We start from the raw sequence: 22,477 nt of genomic DNA on the forward strand, positions 1-22,477 counted from the left end.
AAGAAACAGATATTTCTCTTCTACCAAAACTTGTCTTAATGTATTTTTATTTCCACTGCTTCGTTTCAACTTCATTTAATACACTTGAAGCTTGTCACATGAAATTTCCCCTGATTTTATTTATGAAGGAGGACAGAAAAGATGCAAGAGTTTTAATGAATGGACAATAGGTGATAATGTGCAGAATTAGTAATAGAAAGTAGGTCTAGATCACTGTTTTGGGCTATAATGCACCACATTTTATATAAAAAAGGAGGAAAAATATCACTAGATATTATTTTTACTCATATATATATATATCGTCTGCATGTTCCATAGGGCTGTAGGATGACTTATATACAGATTTATACAAACCGAGACAGAAGGGGTAAGGAGCCCACATCATGATAAGATTGCATAATAAATTATGAGCATAAAAATGGTTAATCCATTTTTTTAAAATTATATTTTTCCCATGAATTGATGATTTTTTATCCACTTTCTGTGATCAATTTGCCAGACTACACAAGGGGTGCTCCTGACATATGGAGAGGTTACACGTCTAAGGAAGAGACTTGTCGTCATGTGCGATCACACACACAAAAACAGCTACAAATAATTTGCATTTGAGTTAAATAAATACCATTACAAACCTTTAACTCCCTGCAGGTGTGTGGAAAGTGACTGCTCGCCAAATAGTACGCCATACTGGTAAATGGTTCTTAATACAGAAGACGGTACGCATATAATTATAGTACCTACAAATTCAGCATTGTTGGATATTCTTCCCTTTTCATCCATTAATGGGAAAAGATGACTCATTTTCAAAGAAATAATCATTGAAACATTGCGACTAGTTAAGACTTGAGTAGAACTTCACAACAGCGAGGTTAAACTGTGCCTATAAAACAGAATGAAGTCATCTTCTATATAGATTACCTTAAATATCCTGTTTTACAGTAAATCCACACACTATTGTTAAAATGCAGAAAAGACCAAGTTAGCATTTTCTGGTTTTTGTGCCGTTATCTAATCGGTTTTATAAAGAGCAAACCTCCAAATCATAAAACTTTTTGCAATATCGGATGTCTTCCAGTACTACGCAGACGTCTCACGCCAGTTACCAACAGAATAGGTTCAATTTCATGGTATTATTCCTGAATTCCAGAGGGATGCAGGCATCTGTCAAAAGCTATCATACATTACACCAATGGATTATTTACATTTTTGGGTTGTCAACATAAATTAGCTTTGTTTAGATGCGAAATCAACATGTAGTTCATGCCTGGCATATGGATTCGTTGAAACCAGAAAGCTAATTTGAAAGCAAAATTTCAAAATATTTAAAGTACTGTATTTGAGGAAGTTATCCGAGTTTCATAAAAAGAGAAGTTCTTCTGTATGTAGACAAAAGTGGATAAATCAGCAGAAATATAACATTATGGTGCGCTAAGCGTTTCTATTGAAAACACTTCCCTGCCTCTGATTGGCAGCTTCAAACAGCCAATCAATGACACACATTGCCAGACCATAGAGGAAGCTGTGCTGCAGCTTCTCTCTAAGGTAACAATATTTCTTTTTATTTTTTCAAGTTTAATTGCTGCATATTAAAATACTTACAAAGTGCTTTAATATGGATTATTTTTGAGTGGACTGCCTGGGACGCCCTGTAATCAGATTGTATATCCCTGTTAAATTTTAAGCATATATCTATATCACAAAGACGATCAAGAGGATGAAGATATAAACCTATGGTACTTTGTATCCTGTGATGATGTCATTAGAGAACACTTGCCCGTAACAAAAAAAAAATGAATACACCTGGATAAAATCTAATATATAGAGTTCAGTGCACCACGAACATACATATACACCCTTCCTTATGAGTATACCATGGAAACTTTGTGTTCTCGGAATGTGCAGAACTGCTTTTACACGTTAAATCTCTTTCCGCCATACGTTTCTTATTGCAGTTGATTGGTCCAGGCAGTCTTTGTAGTGATAAGAGGCTGAAAGAGAGAAAACGTCAGGACAGAAAATGAATTGTAATGCTTGTTGTGATGCGTTGTGCCGCAGATATCCGCTTGATTGAGCTAAAATTCTCTCTAAATTTCCTTGCTGGCACAATACATATGATCTATTCTATACCCAACCTGATGAAGGATGGAAGACAGGCTGATTTTAACGTGAGCCTCAACAATTAAGCAAAAAGAAAAAGGTTAACCAAAGGATTCTTTGCGGAGAATATCCAGGACTATTTGACTTTAATAATCCTGGCTGTTCACCCTGGAACTGTAATAGTTGGTTGCAGCTCAATGTGCCAAAGTTAAAAAAAAAAAGGCAAATAAACAATTCTAATATTTATTTTTCTTGCTAAACTCTTGTGAACGTCCTCAACTAGGTTAATACCTATAATCATGTACTTAAAAAATAATAAAGAGTATGCCTCTACAGCTTGGGGCAATTGAACTTTTATTTGTAAGTGATGTCAGCGCGAATAGTACGGAGCAGCAGGTCGCGAGGTTACTCGCCGTTACTTCGCATATCCACGTAGGTTGTGTTGTACCAAGTGATCTCAAACAAACGAAGCACGCGCCCTTCCTATGCTTAATTAACTCCTCAAGACTCGGGCAGAATTCCTTGACATAATAATTAGTTCTCCCACCATATCACTCAAAGCTAACCTTTGCATTAGTAACTCAACATAAATTACTAATAATTGCTCTGCTGCTCGGGGTATATTTATTTAAAATGAACTTCAAGTCTTTCTGAATAGGAAACTTCATATTAAATTGCGATATTGGCTAAGCCAAAAACTCTTTAGAAAGTGGGAATTAAAGCTGGGAAGAAAATAAATACTAAACGATCATTAAATGAAAAGAATGAGTCATCTGTTTCGAGGATATTAAGAATTTAGTACCTACCCTGTTTTTCTACTTGGTTTCCATCAATCTGCTTGGGGATAAAAGGAGTTGTAGTTGGCATTATAACTTCGGGAAACATGTCTATCCAATTTTATTTAAATTTAAAAAACGTTTCTGCCATTTTGTTTGATTTTTTTACATTGCGGTGACAATTAGATGATGATGATCATAATAATAATAATACACTCTGATTCGTGACTTTGTGAATAATTGACGCTTTCTTTCTTAAATCTCAAAATACCAATAGATTAAATCTTTGAAACTGGTCGATTACTTTTTCTGCTTGTATTAGCGGCTGGTAAGATAACTGCTGAATTGTTTTTCTTACACAACTATGATGTCAGAGTCCTAGAAATGTGTTGTTCAATTGGTATAGGTAGAATAGGAACCCATAGCCGACCATGCCGTAAAGTGCCCCAATTGTAAAAGTATTATATATAATAATATCACGTGACAAAAACAACAATCTTCTTGTTTCGGTTTTAATCATTTTTAGAATAGTGGATTTAAATGGTTGCCCTTTTTTTTTGTCTGTGACTCTGCTTTCAACTTTAAGATCCCTACCAGTATTTTTAAACGTTCACTGTCTCCTATTGTAATAGCGGCACAGCATCTCCTAGCGCTATTTAAACAAATGTGATATTACAACACGGAAGTAGAGATGCGGATGGGGAATATATGATATTTAAACGTAAAAGTGCAATGACGGCTGATCGCGAACTCCATGTCCTACAGTCTATTCACAACCAGTTACAAAGCACACGGGGCGAATAATGGTAAGAGAGATCGCTACGATACAATATGCAATAATGCATTTTAGGTGTTACTGTACCTTTAAAGGGCTGTATGGCTGTCTCAGACTAAACAGTTGGTGACTGATTTGCTCGGTGAGAGTTATTAATGCCGCACATTCCACCGCCGGCAGAAGTGCCTATTAAAATACTTTTTAGCTGCCCGGCTTTGTCTGAAGCAGAAGTCGTTTTTTTTTCTGAACCAGACTGCAGCAGGTGAAAAAAGTTTGCCAGAGCCAAACTCATATTTCCTGTTGTACCGAGTGAATAGCCAAATGTATATTTCGGATAATTAACTGTTTGAAGCCCAGATTACGGAATTATTACACTATATTGCGGAATTGATGCATGTGCGGTATATCAACTGTATGGGAATGTGGACACAGTAATGGTACACAAAGTATTGAAAAAAAGTAGATGACAAATTCATTTTATTAATAGACATTAAAATATGGACAGCACACAAAGTAGGGGAGCGCACCACCTAAAAAGCATAAACGTTCAGATTCCTGGGTTGCTGCTAAAATAGTATTGTCATAAACAAAAATAAAAAAATTCAGCGCATACCCAGCGAGTTCCATTCAAAAATCACATATCTGCAGCATAAATATTGGGGATTCCGTCTCACCAAATGGTCGTATATTGCTTAGCCGACCAATACATCAAAGTACCCCAAGCGCTCTCTCAGCACCATTTGTGCTCTCCCCTATTTCGTATATTTGCTTGTGCTGTGTGTATTTGCAGGTTCAGACCAGGCCTTAGGGCCGGGCAGCACCTCCTGTCACATTAATGATGGGCAGATAAGGCTTTAAAGTGCTTGAGAGTGTCCCAACATCTGTAATGTCGGATATCGGAAGGAGAGTTTGCAAGAGAGTTTTGGTTTCACCTCTGAATTCACTATATATATATATATATATATATATATATATATATATATATAGTCATCCAGGGCAAATATATCTGCATGAATGGCTATGCTGCTCGTGCATAACGCAAATTCAATCAGTGAGGTGATATTCAATAAATACGCCAGCCAAAATATTCTTGGAACAGAAGCTCACAGGGATCGCATTGACATATTAGATTTCTACTCGCACTTTCTACAGTTAATTATGGATTTACGTTCGGCAACATAGAACGTGGGTATTTTCTGTGTATGCATTGTGTTATGTACTAAGGCCAATCAAAATATACCTCTTCTAGCTGTTAATAGCAATGTTACATATAAAATTCCCATGCACCATTAATACCAGATTTCTTTATTTTTGAGACCCCCAACCCAGTGTTAACGCGCTGCATGGTAACAGGTGGGAGATTTCTGAAAACACAACAAACATAATTCATGAGCTGGATTCTGAGTGACAATATCACATATGTTTCACCAGGCCAGGAAGCGTCCACACTTAACATGTGTTGAAACCTCTTTATTATGCTGTTAGCCGGATGCAGGCCATATGTGGAGTTGTGTGTTTACCCCTAAAACCTCCTTCATCTCCATTTTTTTACTGTATCGTAATTGCAGAATAGTTTTGGAAAAAGTATGTCTAATATGAGGGCCAAGTATAACTTCTTTATTTGCTTAAATCTGTTTTAAAGATATCAACATGCTGAAGGCATCTGTCTCGTTCTCTTAAGCACAGTTACCACACGTCCCTCTAGCACCACCTACACACTGCTTGCTGTTTGCCCTTAAATCTAGCATTTGATCTTAAGCACCTATAACACGATTCTGCCCTTGCCAGGAGCAAGGCCGATCCTCAACCAAATAGCGCCATAGACAAGATGTCCATTCGGGGCCTCATACATGCACACACCATGCCTTGTCTACACTTAGAATGCTAATGAAGGCATAGATCCTTTGTTCACATCTCACATGTATTGTGGAGGCTTCAGTTGCACCCCTGTGAGGTCCTACACCAGCTGCCTATACATTGGGGGTATTTTCTGGAGCGACTGGCAGTTCCCCCCTGGTACAAGCACCTCAGGGAGCTGCCTGACTCACCGGGCACTACGAACGGCCCCGGCCAAGTGTACGTATAACGTAGGCTATGTTAGTAGTAGGTATACCAACCAGTTATATTAGGCATATTACATATTCTTTATATCAGCTTGCTAATATACTTATCTACAGGAAATCAGTAGAACTTTCAAAATGACTTAATAAATTCTCTTTTATTGGGGATTTTGATCCACCAAAAAGGGTCACCGATTACAATACACTTTGCCACATTATATTGTGTAACTGCTTTTAACCTGTTGTATTAATTTGCGTGTGATTGATGACTAAAGTGGGTAATTATTGTTAATTCAAACACATCCAACGTTTCACTACAAGAAAAGACATTTTCAATTAGCGTTTGCCGTATTTTGACATTTTATTTTAGTCTTTAAGGCTTGCATTTTTAAGGTGGAAATGACATCCTGCAACACACAGAATTAGATATTATGTAATGTCAAACACCATATTGTAATATTGTACGGCTCGGCAGCGCAGACAATTACTTGGTAACTTATTTCCACTGTATTTAAACGGTTTTGCATTGCGTGGGTGGCAAACCACTGTGTTAAATTATGTGGCGTGATTTTTGTCGCAGTTGTCAGAAACAGTTTGCAAAATGGGATTGGCAAAAAAATATGTTTATTTGTGTCTTGTGCCCTATTTGCCATAAGGGGTTAATGAAACTGAAGGAAGACTCCTTAAGGATATCACATAGCATCTTATCAGGATGCAGTCCTGTAGGCATAATAAAACTGAATAATATCTTATAGCTCTCAGTTATAAATTACATTTCAAGACCGAAGGGGGAAAAAATATATTTTTTTTATCATTTTCTTTACCTATGCCTTTTTCTTTTACTGAATTCTGCGATAAAACTAATATAACACAGCCCAGCTGGGTATCTTTCAGATGTACTGATTTACTATATTAATATTTTTTATGCCTTTTAGATACTTTTATACAAAAGTAATATTTCTTATTACCTATCTATGTATCAGATTCCCCCTGCCCTTCTGTGTTTCAAGTAACGTAACCAGATGGTGGATGGGTCGGCCACATGTGATTGTTAACCCTCCACTGGAGACTACTCTCACGTGGTCCATTGGAGCGCAGGAAGACCTTTGTTCTCCTTCTCCCCATGGCCCATGCTTTTTAGGAACAGATGATGTTATAACCCATTGCTTGCCTGGCACAGGTAGCCCAGGGTACTTTACCTACTCATCCAACCGGCTACTGGATGGAGGACAAGGGAGGACGCACGGATGATATCAAATAGGATATTTCGTTATATTCCAACCTCCACATCCCGCTGATCATGGGGTCTTCAGGTGAGAGGGATATAGGTGAACTCTGTATTAATATCAGCTACCCCCACCCCTCCACACACAAACTGGGGGGCCGTTGTTATTTTTGGATGCGCTATGGATGTCTACTGTATCTACTTGCCTACATGAACATTACCTTAGTTAAACATAATAATTACCCTATAAATTTGTACTTATTTTCTCTAGCATTATATAAAATCAATTTTTGTGATATATGTAATGATTTATAGAGAAATTACTAATATGTGATATGTCTTGATTAATGGGTGATATTTTATACCAATCACTCAATTCCACTTTATAAGCAGATATGGTAGACTGCATTGACCAAAATTATTATAAATTAGAGGATCTCACATTTTTTTATGTATTGGAGACATGGTGATACCGTCTTACTTTCTTGATGGGAGGGGAAGATTCCAAAAAGTTCCCTTTCAATAAACGAAAATAAATTTAGTGATAAATGCAAATATTAAAAGAGAATATGATGGCCTCAGCCATTTTTATTTTTTCCTGCGTGTACGTGGGAAGATCATGTAGTTGCTTGATTGAGTTTCTGTTCTCTTGAAATTCCCAGATTTCATGTTTTTCTCCTTTTTTTCCGATGCCCTTGCATAGCCCTTGAAAATGACTGACAAGATAATTAACTTTTCTTATTCTGTTCATTTATAACGATCTCTCTTCTTCTTTTTTTTTTGTAAATCTAATTTTATAACAAGGCATTGCAATCCCTAACGACAACTGGAGGCTATGTAACAATGTTTTTTTTTAATTTTTTTTTTTAAATAGTGTGCTTCCCAATTATAACATGGAAAGTATATCTTCTTAATAATTAGCAACCCAGAAATCTTGCGAAAAACACGTTCAAACTTCCTTCTCGCTTTTTTTTTTTTTTTTTACGTTTTCTTGCATGCCCGAGTATACTTTGCATTAATATTCACCTCCATTCAAGCTGTGCTTACGGTGAGGTGTAAATTTATGGTTATCAAACTCATGTCTCATCACTGGCGAAGCTGTCTGCTTTTGAATGTTTGTAATTACGATTTTTAAGAGCTAAATGCTCGGATCAAATCAATGTCACTGGGCTAGGCACTTAAATGAAGTTTAACAAAGTGTCTCCCGATCTATTTGGGTTCAGCCTGGATTTTATTTTATATTTCTAATGAAATCAAATTTGTTAGTGCAAATCGAGAGGGAGATTAGCTAAATAAAATCAAGAAACACATGGCATTTATCCAGTAAACACGTTTTGTCACTCGTTTTACATACTGGCTTCTAATCAAAGGAGACAAGTACCGAAATTAGGATCATTTCACAGATTTATTTCAACAGCTTATCTATTAACTTTATGCAAGATTATAAATGTTAGTATCAGTACCTAATTTATTTATATTACCTTTTTAATTTCAAAAGAGGTTTTCAATTAAACTCGAGATGGCTGTGTTGAACTATACCTGGCACGAGATGTTGGCAGTCATTTTCTGCCAATCTTTCTAAAGGGAGAAGTAGAAAAGAAAAAAGGACATTGTTTTTCCCCAGACATTTATTGTCTTACAAGATGAGGAATAATAAAATAAATGGTCATGTAATTTCATCGTCTATGTACGCGCACTCGTCTCCCGGGGAGCATCCTGGAAGATACTGCAAAAGAAAGAAACGGTGTTGTAATTTATGGACAAGCAGGAAGAGAAATCCTTACAAAACAAGTTAATTATACCATGCTTTAAGGCTGATAATAAATGCTTATTTTTTGGCTCGCTTAGACATGAAAAACTTGTGCACACATCCATATACAGAGTTATGACATCACATTTCACGCTATGACATCACGGTTCACCGACAGGATGTGCTTGCCCTTCTATTTTGCACATGCGTGATACCTAATTTTGAGTTAGGATGCAGGTATGATAATAACCTGGAATTTACAACTTTACCTATTATAATGCAATATATAGTAAACATGAAATTTACATTAATGCAAAGATTTAAGGGAAAACACTGAAAACGGTTTTCAAAAAAATTTTAATTACATTTAAATCAGAGGAAGAGAAGAGGTTGACTCATCTTATCTTTCCTTACAGTAACTGGACTTTAATTAAAGTATAGTATAGTTCTGACAACGGAATAATGGGAGTTGTATCCCAGCATTGGCTGGAGTGTAACTGTTTGGGAGGTACTGCTATAGAATAGAAGAACGGTTTGGATAAGAAACAATGTCTGGTGTATAGCCAGGTGCCAAAGTAGACGTTTTGTAAGAACTTGCATGTAATAAATCCAGTCCCCAAAGTTCATATAATAAAAAAATAATATGGGTCTTAAAATATTAGGGATGGAATGTAGTCCAACACTTCAGAAAGGCAGTGTAATACTTCAATAAAACCTCAATGACAACAATGGAAACTGGAAGCTGTTCCAGATCCCCAAGACTGGAAATTACATTCACCTACTTGCGAGAAGTTTTAAATGTTAATGTCGCTGTAAGATGTATAAACCTTTTCAAACAGGTTGGTTTCTTCTTGGTTAGGATTCCTTTTTTATTTTCACTTGCACATAGCACCAAGACACTAATAATAATTTGCCTCCTGCAACATTTTAGAGTGTGTTATCACTAGGTGGTTTGGAAGTCCAACTCCAGCGAGCTTCCACTGGAAGAAGGGCTGACTTGACCCTGAGTAATGCATAGTTAAAACAGACCTGTCATTTTCCCAAAAGCCTACATTTTGCAGTGTAAAAATATACCTTCTATGTACAGAATAAAATAAGCAAAGGGAAACCCTTTCTAAAGATTGCATTGATTAGTCCTCCCTATTATCTTATCTCTCTCTGGTATAACGCTAGGGTTAGCGAATAGACTTCTTTGACTTTTTTGAGCCCTGGCTGAAACATTGGAGTTATTTCTTGAGTTTTTTCTCGCAGGTCATGGCTTCAAGTCTTTGTTCAACCAAAAACAACCAATTGCGCCTCAAAAAGTAAAAATTCCTTTCTTACTGAACTTACTGGATCAAGAAGCTATGATTAATCGTGTCCTTATTAACCTTTATATCCATGTCTTTAATTAAAAAAATAATAATAATAATCAGTCCATTTTACACCTTTTGATAACACCACTTCTTTAGGTAGTGAATTTCACATCTTATTCTTTTTATAATTGCAAGAACCTGTTTTTGCTACTTTATGTGACACCTCATTTTATCAGGCCCCCCTTTTCTTTGTACAGTCCTTTTAGTAGACAGGACATCAGAGAGCAGTTGGTATTGCCCGTTTATGTATTTGTATACTGTTATAAGATCCTCTTTTACCTATATCATTATTGCTTAGTATGTTTTATTATATGATGATGCTGTAGATTGTTTTCTCAAAGGGTGGAGATGCGTGGGAATCCTCGTACCTAGTTATATTAGGGAAAACCTGCATGGGTTAGCAAAAATTCTATTGTGTTTTCGGGAATTAAACAGATGCATCCAGATGGCACATTTTCTATCACCAACTTGAAAAGAAATGTGAGAATTATCTGGAGCTTTCGCAGCTCTTCTTATTTTTGGCAGGTGCCCCTGGCTATGTAAAATCAGACAGGTCATTTCATTAGAAAAAAATGGATCTTATAATTACCATTGTATATAGGCTCTTTGATATTTAGATACTATTTATATAAACACAATTGTATTTATATTGGGTCTTTCAATAACTGCTGGCCATTTCATAGGCCATATAGATGCTTAAAAGATATGTAGAGTGGCATAAATTTGCGGAATAGTAATAAATACAGTTTAAACACATTTCGCTTTATTCGTTTCTGCCGGTAATGTTTTGTCAGAGTATTTAACAGATGTTGGCTTTTTTCCCCCGAAGAAGGATCAGTTACAAGAATAAAACCACAACACTCTCATTACTACTCTACATGGAAGAACTGCAAATATTATGACAGGGTTTTACTTTAGAATATTATCCAAAAGTAGCTAAATACAGAGCGAGACTTATAACAATATTGGAATGTTTTTAAAATTAGGACACAAGATGGGGAAAGGTGTTTGGGAAGATCCTGTTAGCTTTTGAGATGTATCTACGCGTGACATTGTAGGAAATACAATTTATCAAGAGTCCTTCCTAAATTCTTCTGGATGTTTTGGGGGTTTTTTTTGTCTTTTTTTTTTTTTTTTTTTAAACAATGTCAATATTCCTTAATTACCTGTAAAACCTTTGTATGTGAGAGTAACCTAACACATGGGGTTAACTGGAAAAGTACATTTAGATACTGTGCTTGGTGAAGAGACAATAATATGTTTTAATTATGGTCAAAATATTAGATCACCCTGGGCCAGTGTCATATTTACCTTTGGAGCTGCCCAAGGCCTAACCCAGGGCAGTGCCACCCCTTCCGTGCCGCCATCCTTACCGCAGTCTGACTTGGCACAGTCCTCTATGGTGTTAATGGCCGATTGAGGAGATCACTGATGTCCTTTTTAACCAACCCATTGTGCAGAGGCACTTTATGGTCCCTGGTTGCCCAATAGGCACATTTCTTATACTACGGGTCCTTTTTTTTTGCTGGTAGGTTTTTAGGCTGAATACCCAGAAAAACCTGGGTATTATTATTTTATTTTTAATATTATCATAAAATGTATTTCTATAACAAGAATTCAAAGTCCAAAATTGTAATAATAGTTATTATTTTTTAAGCCTATTTTTAAACCTTAAATTATACCCCTCTGTTATGTTTATATATATATCAGACCATGAAATCCGCTAGCAGCCTCCAATGAATTAAGAAACATAAAAGCTGTGTTGAATTACATAATATATACAAAATGTTATTACTTTCTTATTGATCTGTGATTTTTTTTTTTTATATATTTGAAACAAGAAAAATAAAACAAAAATATCTACTCAAGAAGATGCTTTGAAGAAACAGCCCAACTTCTCTCCATTTATTTCTTTCAATTTCTATTTATTACAAATATTACAATTATTTAGGATTTGGGAAGTGGCCATAAAGAGTATTCGCAGCTGCTAGCCTTACTAGTGCTCAGACAGGGTTTCAAATACTTTTTGAAAAGGACCAAGTACAATAAACATAGCGCACGATTCTAATTTGTAAGGCAATTGAAATTCCGTTTCACAGGGCATAATTTAAGGAGAAAAAATGGTCTGGCACTTTTCTGCACCAGGCAAACCAATATTCTTTTATTCATTGATATCTTCCGTAACAATTCCATATTCATATAGAACTAAAAATGTCAATCCTTAATCATAATAAAAATAATAATAATAAAAATAATAACAAGAAATAAATAATAATAAAGTGATTTCACACATTCTTACTGAAATGACACATATTTTGCAATTCAGTTTGGTTCTGCGGGACTTCTTTTTTGTATAATTATCTTAATTGCGTTGATTTAAAAAAAAAAAATGTCATCTTCTGTCTCAATCTCCCTCGTTCTTATAATATATTGTAACAAGAGCAGGGTCTTCTTTGCTTTCTGTGCCAGTATGTCCTATATGCCTCCGTGTATTATTTAATCTTGTATATTTTTCATTTTTTTATGGTATTGCTATTCGTCTCTTACTAAAATGTCCCTACAGGATCAGCTGCGGGCTCTCTATAAATGCAATAAAAAATAATGCGTTTTTTTTTTACTTGCCACTAGAAGCTTCGTTCTGTGGTGTGTGTTTTAATAAACGGGTTTCCAAGATTTCCAAGTTTATATTTATACATGAAAACGTTTATATTCTCTAAATTAGATTGTGTTAGATTGTGTTGATATTATGAAAATCTAAGAATCTAAGTCTATTAACCCCTTAAGGACAATGGGCGGTCCCAAAACCTATTGAAAACAATGCATTTTGAGCCCGTACATATACGGGCTTTGTCATTAAGGGGTTAATAATAGTCTTGTTTTGGATACCTTTGCGATATTCACTAAAAAAAACTGTGTTAACTTTAAATGCACTTTTATCTTGAATTCTTGCCTATTTTTGAAGATTTATTGGCTGGTAGAAATCTATCAGTAACCGGTCTGTGCACTAAAACATAAAGTCTTCTTGTTATTAATCAACATATTTCTAATTGTGCTTTGGAAGTGTTAGCAGAAGTGAGATTTAAGATGCACAAACTTAACATCTGGAAAATTGTTCTTTTTAAAGCGGAATGTATCACAACCTGGCTACCTTTTATCAAAAAAAAAAAAAAGAGTTTGCTTTTTTCCAAAACAAATACTTGCGAGTTCATGTAACCACTTACTGCGCATGAAAAATGATCCAGTAATGTGATATTCTGTGTCTCTGAATATTCCATATACTAAAACAGTCCGTTTTTAAAAAGAGGTTATTTATGGCAATGTCAACAAATGAAACTTTTTTACATTTAGCTTTGCAATAGAGTTTACAAATTTCAAACTCGTTTAGTTTTATGTAAAATTACCTTTAATTCTGAACTTAATATTTTTCGTACTATTTATGAAACATCAGGATAAACCCAATTATGTGCCCGTGGTTTTAGGCCCTGTAGTATTGGGGCTCGGCCAATAAACCAATATGATATTATTGTTTCACAAAGTAACCAAACATTAGTTTGTATGTTTGCTCCCTAAAGTACAGTGAACCATGTACTGTTTATGAAAAGAGAACCAGATTATTAGTACCAGATTAGCCCAGTATGGTCTGTTACTTAGAGTTCCTTCTGGAAGAAGGTATACATGAGGTTACTGCTGTGCTATTTGTGATATTGTCTGAAGCATCTTCTAGTTTTGAAGACATTGATGTCCTTCAACTGCTTTCTAGGGCATTCTGTCCCATGGGAGGATTTGGTCATCTGCCTGCCTTGACCCTGGTGAAAGTCACCACTGGTAGGATTGCAGTGAGGATTAGCCCCATCTTGAGCCTCTACTATTCCTCAACTTCTCCCTAACATTTACTTCTAGACTGAGTCTATGTATAGTTTCTTTGTAGTTTTCCTCTTGCATACAATTGTAAGGAATATTAATGTTTTTTTTTCGAAAGCCATTTCAGTACTCTTAGGAATGTAATTTTGGAGCCTGTAATGTTTATAGTTTCTTTTTACAAATTAACGTGATTCATTTTTTTCTTACAGTGGGAAGAAATCAGTGGAGTTGATGAACATTACACCCCAATTAGGACCTACCAAGTTTGCAATGTCATGGACCACAATCAAAACAACTGGCTTAGGACCAACTGGATTCCTCGCAACTCAGCCCAGAAGATCTATGTTGAGCTAAAGTTCACATTACGAGACTGTAACAGCATCCCTCTCGTTTTAGGCACATGTAAAGAAACATTTAACCTCTATTACATGGAGTCAGATGAGGACCATGGGGTTAAGTTTAGAGAGCACCAGTTTACAAAGATTGACACAATTGCAGCTGATGAGAGTTTTACGCAGATGGATCTCGGAGATCGAATTCTCAAACTGAACACTGAGGTTCGAGAGGTTGGGCCTATAAGCAAGAAAGGACTTTATTTGGCATTTCAGGATGTTGGTGCCTGTGTTGCCTTAGTATCCGTCCGGGTATATTTCAAAAAGTGCCCTTTCACTGTGAAGAATTTGGCTATGTTTCCAGATACTGTACCTATGGACTCCCATTCACTCGTGGAAGTGAGGGGATCTTGTGTCAACCATTCCAAAGAGGAAGACCCACCTAAAATGTACTGCAGTACAGAAGGCGAATGGCTGGTTCCCATTGGAAAGTGCTTGTGCAATCCTGGCTACGAAGAAAGAGGATTTACATGCCAAGGTAATAAGGAGTCATTTTAACAATAGTAATGTAGCTTTGTGGTATTAGTTATTATTATTATTATGGGAGCAAAATGACAAAACTAGCTCAAGGCCGTTGAAAGGAGTTGAGACAGTGTTTATTAGAGCAAATATGACAGCCACCTCGAGTAACATTCTGGATGACAATTACAGCCTCATAAGATATTATGAATGCATTTATTTAAAGGGTATTTTTATACATTTTATATTTGCTAATTATGTTGTGCTATTTTGAAGCAAACATTAAAACAATGTTTGGGTTGATATTTAATTAATAAAAAACGTAGCCTGGGGAAACATTTTAGAAGATGTGCCTCCCTGGCTGGGGAGAATTGTCCTAAAGTCCTAATTTTGAAAACATGGATTTTTTATTTTCTTTCCTTTTCTTATCAATTTGAATGCCAACATGCTATGGACTCTTTGTAAAGCAACATGTTATTCAATCTCGCAAATTCTTCCAAAAAAAAAAAAAAAAAATACAGTTTGAGCCAGATGCTTTCTTACAGCCCACTCTAATTGATTATTCACAAAGAAATCCGAGAGTTCTACATATAAAATCTAATTCTTTGAAGAATATTTATATATCGAGAAACAAAACATGACTTCACTTTTGGACACAACCTTTTTTTTCCTACTACAGTTGCTTCTATTAATATTAATGCATGACATAAAAATTAATAACGCAATTGTGGGTTTTGTGTTTGCCTGGGCCATTATAAGAACTCTTTGGGGCTCGCAGCTTGATTAAGGAAACCAATCTGGGCTCTTTATGCATAGAAAAACATTGAGACACATTTAATACATGCTAAGACTTGCCCTGAGTTTAATTTGATGTGTTTTCAATTTTCTCGACATACCATTTGCTGCGCACATTGCATAAAAACTGAGTCGGTTGTGTTGATTGGGTTGAGTCCCCTTTTTCTATTTTACTTCTATAGCTGTTGGGTTTTCACTGATTGTGTGATGCTAAAAAATGCAGAATAAACCTTGAGGCCTCTATAGAAACACCTATATACAACTGTTCATACAGATATATATATATATGTATATATGTATATATATATATATATATATATAGCCATTTTTACAAGACAATATATGTATATATTTATTTTTACAGGCAGAAATGTCAGTATATACCGTGTTTACAATCTACACTAATACATTGTAGTCAAAAAATAATTACGTAATATTTTTAATGCATGATCAGGTGAAATACTAGATGGGCCAGGAAGATCATATTACTTTTTCAGAAAAATAATTTATTTTACCACTTTCCCTTTCTGTGTGTGAGTGAATAATAGAAGGCACATATTTATGTATAGGATAAGTTGTATTGACGATTGCCAAATGAATAATACCCAAGGGTGAAAATGTGTGTATGTGTCCCTTCTTCATGGTTAAGGGGAATTACCGAGGCTGAATTTGCTTCGTAGTCCTTGTCTCTGAAATTGGAGCGGCATTTCAGAAATTTTGGTTACCTGAGCTGGGTGCCTACCATGTTTCACCAGGATGCTCCTGAATAAGCAGTGCTTCCCTGGAGCTCCAGCACAATGTCTTCAATTACCAGGTAGGGGGGCAGTGTCTGGCCACACCAACTCTTTCCCTGGCTCTAGCCCCATCCATTTATCTCGGCTCTTGTAAAGGGGCAGGAGAGGTGCTGCTCTGGGCGGCCAGCCCTGGGAAGTACCCAGATATCCCGTTTGCTCGCTGAGCGGGCACTTCTTTGCAACATCCTTGTTAAAGTCTCTTGGGTACTAAATGAGCAGAGATAGAGAACGCTGCATATGAAAACACTATACCGGTCTCAGGGAGGAAAAAAGAAAAGTAAATAACTATTGAACATTCTAGGCAGCCAAGTTGATAAAATGTGGTCTGCAAAATAGCAAGTATCCAGATGGCCTTAAATTATTTGCAAAAGGTAACAATAAACTGATATTATAAATGCAATTTGAAGCTCATGCATGAACTATTAAATTACCACTAAATAGCTATGTCTTAAAGTGCAGAATTACCAAAACAAGCTACACAGTACAAGTAAATTGGACTTAAACCAGTCCTCGGGGAAGCCAGGACTTCATGATATTCCTGCTTAACCACAGCCAAACCAGTCGGGAAAGTCTACCTCTTCGGGCCTTCTCTGCGGAATGGGAATCGGTTCTCTAGGTGTTCCCAGCCTGTAACAGGCCGCCAGCATCCAGGTGGCACGCAGCTGCTGCTCTTCGAGCATGTTGAAATGAGGTATAGGACTGTGAGGTCCTAAAGTGTTTGGGTCAGGTCTGAAAGGGAGCTAGGAAACAGATGGGAAGTTCCACAGATCAGTTACATTTAAGAGCATGGTCTGTTCTACATTCTTATGATATGACGGGGTTGAACGAACTGAAAACAAAACTATATATATATATATAAAAGGGAGAGAGAAGGGGGTAGAGACTGAAAGAAAGAAGGGTTAGAGAAAGATGGAAGGAGGGAGTCTCTATATGTTTTAATAGTTGTTTTAATAAAAATAAGATAAGTATACTTAAGTGTACTTAACATATTATGTATGTGAGTTATCCTCATGATCAAGACCTGAGTCTTTACCTCAGACTAGATGGGCCAAGTGTCTCTTATTAAATGTTTGCATTGTGTTCAACGACTAAGCAAGGGTCATAAAAAGTAGTTATTTGTTACTTTTCACGTATACTGTGCTCTTTCAGTGCTTATCTAAGCTTTAATGTATTAGTCATATTCTGTACAAACGCAGCAGATGCTGGAAGCCTAAAGTCAAAGGATTAGCCGGTCACATTAAGTTCTGACACGTCTATTGGTAAGTGTCCTATGCAAACATCTGAAGGTATGCATGTTAAAAACTCTCGAGAGATCCAGCTGACATTTCTTTAACCTTTTGCATTTCATTGTTTTTACATCGTTCCGAGGTCCCTCGCCCTAAGGATCTACATTTAAAAAGTCCGTCATTCGATCATAGGAATTGTATTTTGGGTAGCGATTTGCTGGCCTGTCATTCATTCTCCCCTCCTCTCCACTTGCCGGAGTGTTTATAGTTATTTGAAAGTCTCTTGTTAGTTCCACTGCAAACTTTTGCAGACTAATAAGGGCTTGTATTTCAATGGTGACAGCTGGTACTAGCCTTTCATAGTGAGCAATTGTACAGGGAAGTGTAAGTTTTGATAACATTTGACGAAAAATACTCTTAAATCGAGAGCTATCTTGAAAGATGGTTTGAGTACAAACAATTCACATATGTGCTCCTATTTCTCGTCCTGGAGGATGTTATCAAAACAAGCTGACGGCAGACAGCTAAATAATTAGGAAATAGATATCAAATGCATGGAACGAGAGTGAGTTTGCTGGAACATTTGCGAAATGCGCTATCGTTTTACATTACGGCTCTGTAATCAATCTTTCTGGGTTTCCATTCATTTTACGACTTCACCTTCTTTGTATTATTCATCAAATGGAATGTTTCATAGAATGGGAATTATTGGTAAAATGTAACAACTCTTCTAGATTGGTCACCAGAAAGGAATCATTAAAAAATACGTGAAAACAAAAAATAGGGGTTAATAGAAAATCACAAAGAATAATCAGATTCCCTAGGGTTGTTGTAAAGAGGACAAGCATACAAACTTTACATTGAGATATATAAACCTAAAACATACCGGTAGTAAGCAGAGGGCCCTGGTCTTAGACTGTCAAGTCAATCATGCTCAACACTCCCAAGTATCCATGTCTGTTAATCTCGAAAAGTAAATCAACCCCAGTGACACTTTTATCCACTATTGTCCCGGGGGGGGGGGGGGTCTTGCAGGCTACCCAAAATATACCGTGCAGAAACACTGTACACATACACAATCTTACGATCTTACACACGCACACACACATACTCTCCCATATACCTGATCTCCCAGAGCCTTAGCCACCTTGATCAACACCTCTACCTGAGATATGAGAGTTATTAGCTGTCATCTATATATTTGACTGATCTTCTTAAATACACCCTACTAATGCGCTAAATTACTAAGCACAGATAAAGTGTAAAGGGTATTCTGCATTATAAAAAGATGTGACGGTTTTGGGATGGTATTACTTAATAATTCTTTGCCAGCAGCTCAGGAAAGAAGATATGTTATATAATGTCACTATATAATGTGAAAACAATTTTTCAATAAATATATCATTGCCACATGTGAATATTATGCACGTAACAATGAGATCTTTTACACTGTGGGCTAAATGCAGTTTGACGTTAATATAAAACCAGTCATGCTGTGCGTATAGTGGAATGAGGCTGGGGCTAAAACCGCGGGAAGATGGGTTATATAAGGCATTCTACACAAACCAACTTAATTACATATCATGAGTATGCCAAAAATGACAACATTTATTAAATTAATTGTATTTGGGTATTATACTAGCGTGATAAATAATAAAAATACAGAAAGAACAATTGGCTCATGATGTCAGCCTATTTTTCTAGCTGGTCTTATCTTGTATCTGATCCAGCCTTATACATACGTGTTTAAAGGGACAGTGCAGCTTCATTGAATGCACAATTGATGTACTGTAGGAAGGGGGTCCGATGAGATCCAAGCATGCTTCATATGATCAAAATGGGAATGTAACAAAATTATAGAAATAATAAAATTATAAAAGTATAGATATACAAGCTCTCTGGTTTCTACAGGCCTAAGACTTTGCTATCACTTTAAATATTCTTTATGCATTAACTAAGTCATATACGTTCGAATTAAACTATTTTATGAAAAGTCTGTGTGGGTCCATATCTGGATGTTTCTGGATATCGGGTGAATAGATTAGATTTTTAGCGCCCATTAATTTAAGAAGGAACATCAGGGTGGCAGTCCACCAACTTAGTGCCCCTAGGCAGCCTATATAGTTTGCCTCTAGGATAGAGCTAGCCCTGTTGCACCCATAATTAACTGGCTTTTCCCTTTCGCTAACACAGGATTGTTCTCTATACAGAACGCCTACTGTCAGACACAATGGGGGTTGTGCACAGTGAACAAATCTGAAGCCTAGTGGTAAAAGTGGAACTGAACAGAAAGATATGATAGGACTTATCCATATCCTTTTTTTTTAACCTAGAATTCCTCTGCATACATAGCGTCCAATGAATGGTGCCTCCTGAGTGCCTCATACGTGACTTCCTAACTTATTGTTAGCTAGAACATGAATCAAGCAAACCACTGTTCGAAATATTATCGTTCCTTATTGTTTCGCATAGAGGTTCAACAGTATCTGTGAAGAACACCGTGAGAGTGAAGAGCTTTTGGTTACCATACTACATAGAATGGCATTTGCCTGGTGCACCGGTGGCCAATAGGGCCACATACTAACACTTACAGTGCCAAGGCTGCTTATTCATCCCCAGTCTGGCCCTGAGTGCGATGCATTAACCCCATTAATTATTTTAATTAGAAAAACAACATTGTATTTTAAATCTATGTATTTCTCATCAATTCATTTCTAAGGGATGTTTATGACTCACAATGGTTGATGTAGAAGCAACCCTGAGATCTATTACGGGTTGTTAGAAATAACAATCATTAATCATAAATGTTACAAAATATGAAAAAAGTAATATTTAATGTGAAGTGAAAGTGGGATTCTGGGAGTAATGGACCCTAAATGCATCTGAAATGATGTACAGGTTGTGCAGTCCTGGGATTGGAGGAAGCCATGGTCAAATATGGACTTAGACAGAGCCAGTCCTTGATATATCGCAACGTTAATGACCTCTAGAATACTACACAAAGGGCGACCACGGTCAGGATATAAATCTATTTCCAAAATTGAAAAAAAGAACACACTTGCACACGTCTGTAATAAGGATTACTTTGTTATATTGCTGAAACATGATGTGGAGAAGGTACAATTAGACAGGGGTATCTGTTGCTGCACCATTGTCCTTTTCCAGTTTCTGAAATATCTTGAATTCTCTGAAGTTTTGCCAGGAAATCAAATCCAGCAGTTGGAGATTTTACTGTAACCTGATACTAATAATGAGATGACAGGTACCAGCAATTATTCCAAGGAGCTGTTTTTCAAACTTGTCTAAAGAACTCTCAGGTTCTGCTCCCAGTAGAATTTATTATAAAAGAAAAAGCCCTTTTCCCCCCTCTTAAAATCAATATATCAAATTTAGTTCTGGAATGACAATTTGAAAGGTCCGCTCACCACTACTTGCACTAAAAATGGGTGTTGTTAAATTAACTTATTGTGCTAAATGTCATAATTGTGAAAGTTCTATTTTTAATACAGTTTTGTAATGTCTTTTTTGGGGGAGTATCTGTGTAAAGGAGTAGATAGAGTGTTTTTTTGCCATTTAATAGCATTTCGGCACAGTAAGTAGTACGCTTTTCAGGAGCAAGTGATTGATGGTGGGAAACTTTTTTGAGTTTGTGTGTAGATAAAAACACAAAAACAACGGCTGCCAGGACAAAAAAAAAAGAATGAATTTGCAAAGAAGTTTGTTCAAGAATAAAGTATTTATAAGTAGTAAGGAATATGCAAAATACAAGAATTATAGTGTTAATATGGACTGCAAACCTACTTAAAAGTCTTGCAAGCTTACAGTCTAGTTAATTCAAAGGAACCAATTTTTGCATTGAATTAATATAAAAAAAATTCAACATCATTATATAAAGTTAAAGAGCGGTTGGTAGAAAGAGACAAAAATGGACCAAGGGATATGTAATTAAATTTGAGTGGTAACATTAACCCCTTCAGCATCCCAGGGATGAGCAGCACATTAACCTGCAATGGTTTGCGAACCAGTGCAGTGTTGAAAGTGTTAAATAATCAATATACAATGTGAGTAGTTAATTTTATGTAATAGGTTAGAAGTAGAAGTGAATTATGCAGTGTTTTTGGATATGCCTGGTGGGCCTCGGTCTGTCAGCACCCCATACTCACCCGATCTGCTGCTGGAGCTTTATGTAGCAGCGTAATGCTACCAGCTGGATATGCCATGAGCATAAAAATATAACACACTGTCATAAGGCAGCCGCTGGCCTTAAAGTGACAGTGCCACCCCGTTATTCCATGTCCGGGCCCTGTTTGTGACATATAAAAAAATGAGGATTACGTACATTATAGCAAGCAAACTTGATCCACTTGGATAAAATTGGATCTGCTTAGAAAATACTGAATTCATTGGACACTTAAACTTTGATTTTCTAACATCTAACTTTACTAATGGTGGGATTTCTTATTTACAAAGGCTGTTCCTTGCTATACACAGCGTTGTTTAAAAGTTCAAAGATATGTGACCGTGCCCTCACCAATACAGGCATTTTGATTGCCCTAAAGACCCTCCAGAATGGGATATTATGTCCCTTTAAAACCAACACATAGGAGTATTATGTATCTACGTTTTATTAACTTTACTATCTAAAGGAAATTTAAGTGATCGTCAGTCTTTTTTTATTAGTTGTTTTTTTCAGAAGAATCTGACCATATCATATTTTGTTTGAAGGCCCATATTTAGGGTGTTGCATTTCTTGTAAAAAAGAAACATAAAGTTTTTTGGTAGGAGCTTCTTACGTAACGATGCATAGTATCACTGGGCAGATTTATTAGAACAGAATTTGGGCCGGTATGGAGTTGGCAAGTTGGTAGTAACTCACAGAGGAACATCTGCTTAGGTTTACGTGTCTGGATAA

At 36.3% G+C, this 22,477-nt stretch overlaps 1 protein-coding gene across 1 annotated transcript in view; it reads left to right on the top strand.

The window, feature by feature from the left end:
• EPHA3 (EPH receptor A3) overlaps positions 1-22,477 on the top strand; it is a 145,339-nt gene that overhangs the window by 32,868 nt on the left and 89,994 nt on the right. Inside the window, exon 3 of the mRNA XM_053456904.1 lies at positions 14,109-14,769. Within this exon, the coding sequence (XP_053312879.1) occupies positions 14,109-14,769 (661 nt within the window). The remainder of the gene's footprint in view (positions 1-14,108; positions 14,770-22,477) is intronic.

Source organism: Spea bombifrons, chromosome 2, assembly GCF_027358695.1.
Source record: "Spea bombifrons isolate aSpeBom1 chromosome 2, aSpeBom1.2.pri, whole genome shotgun sequence".
NCBI classification, from domain to species: Eukaryota; Metazoa; Chordata; class Amphibia; order Anura; family Pelobatidae; genus Spea; species Spea bombifrons.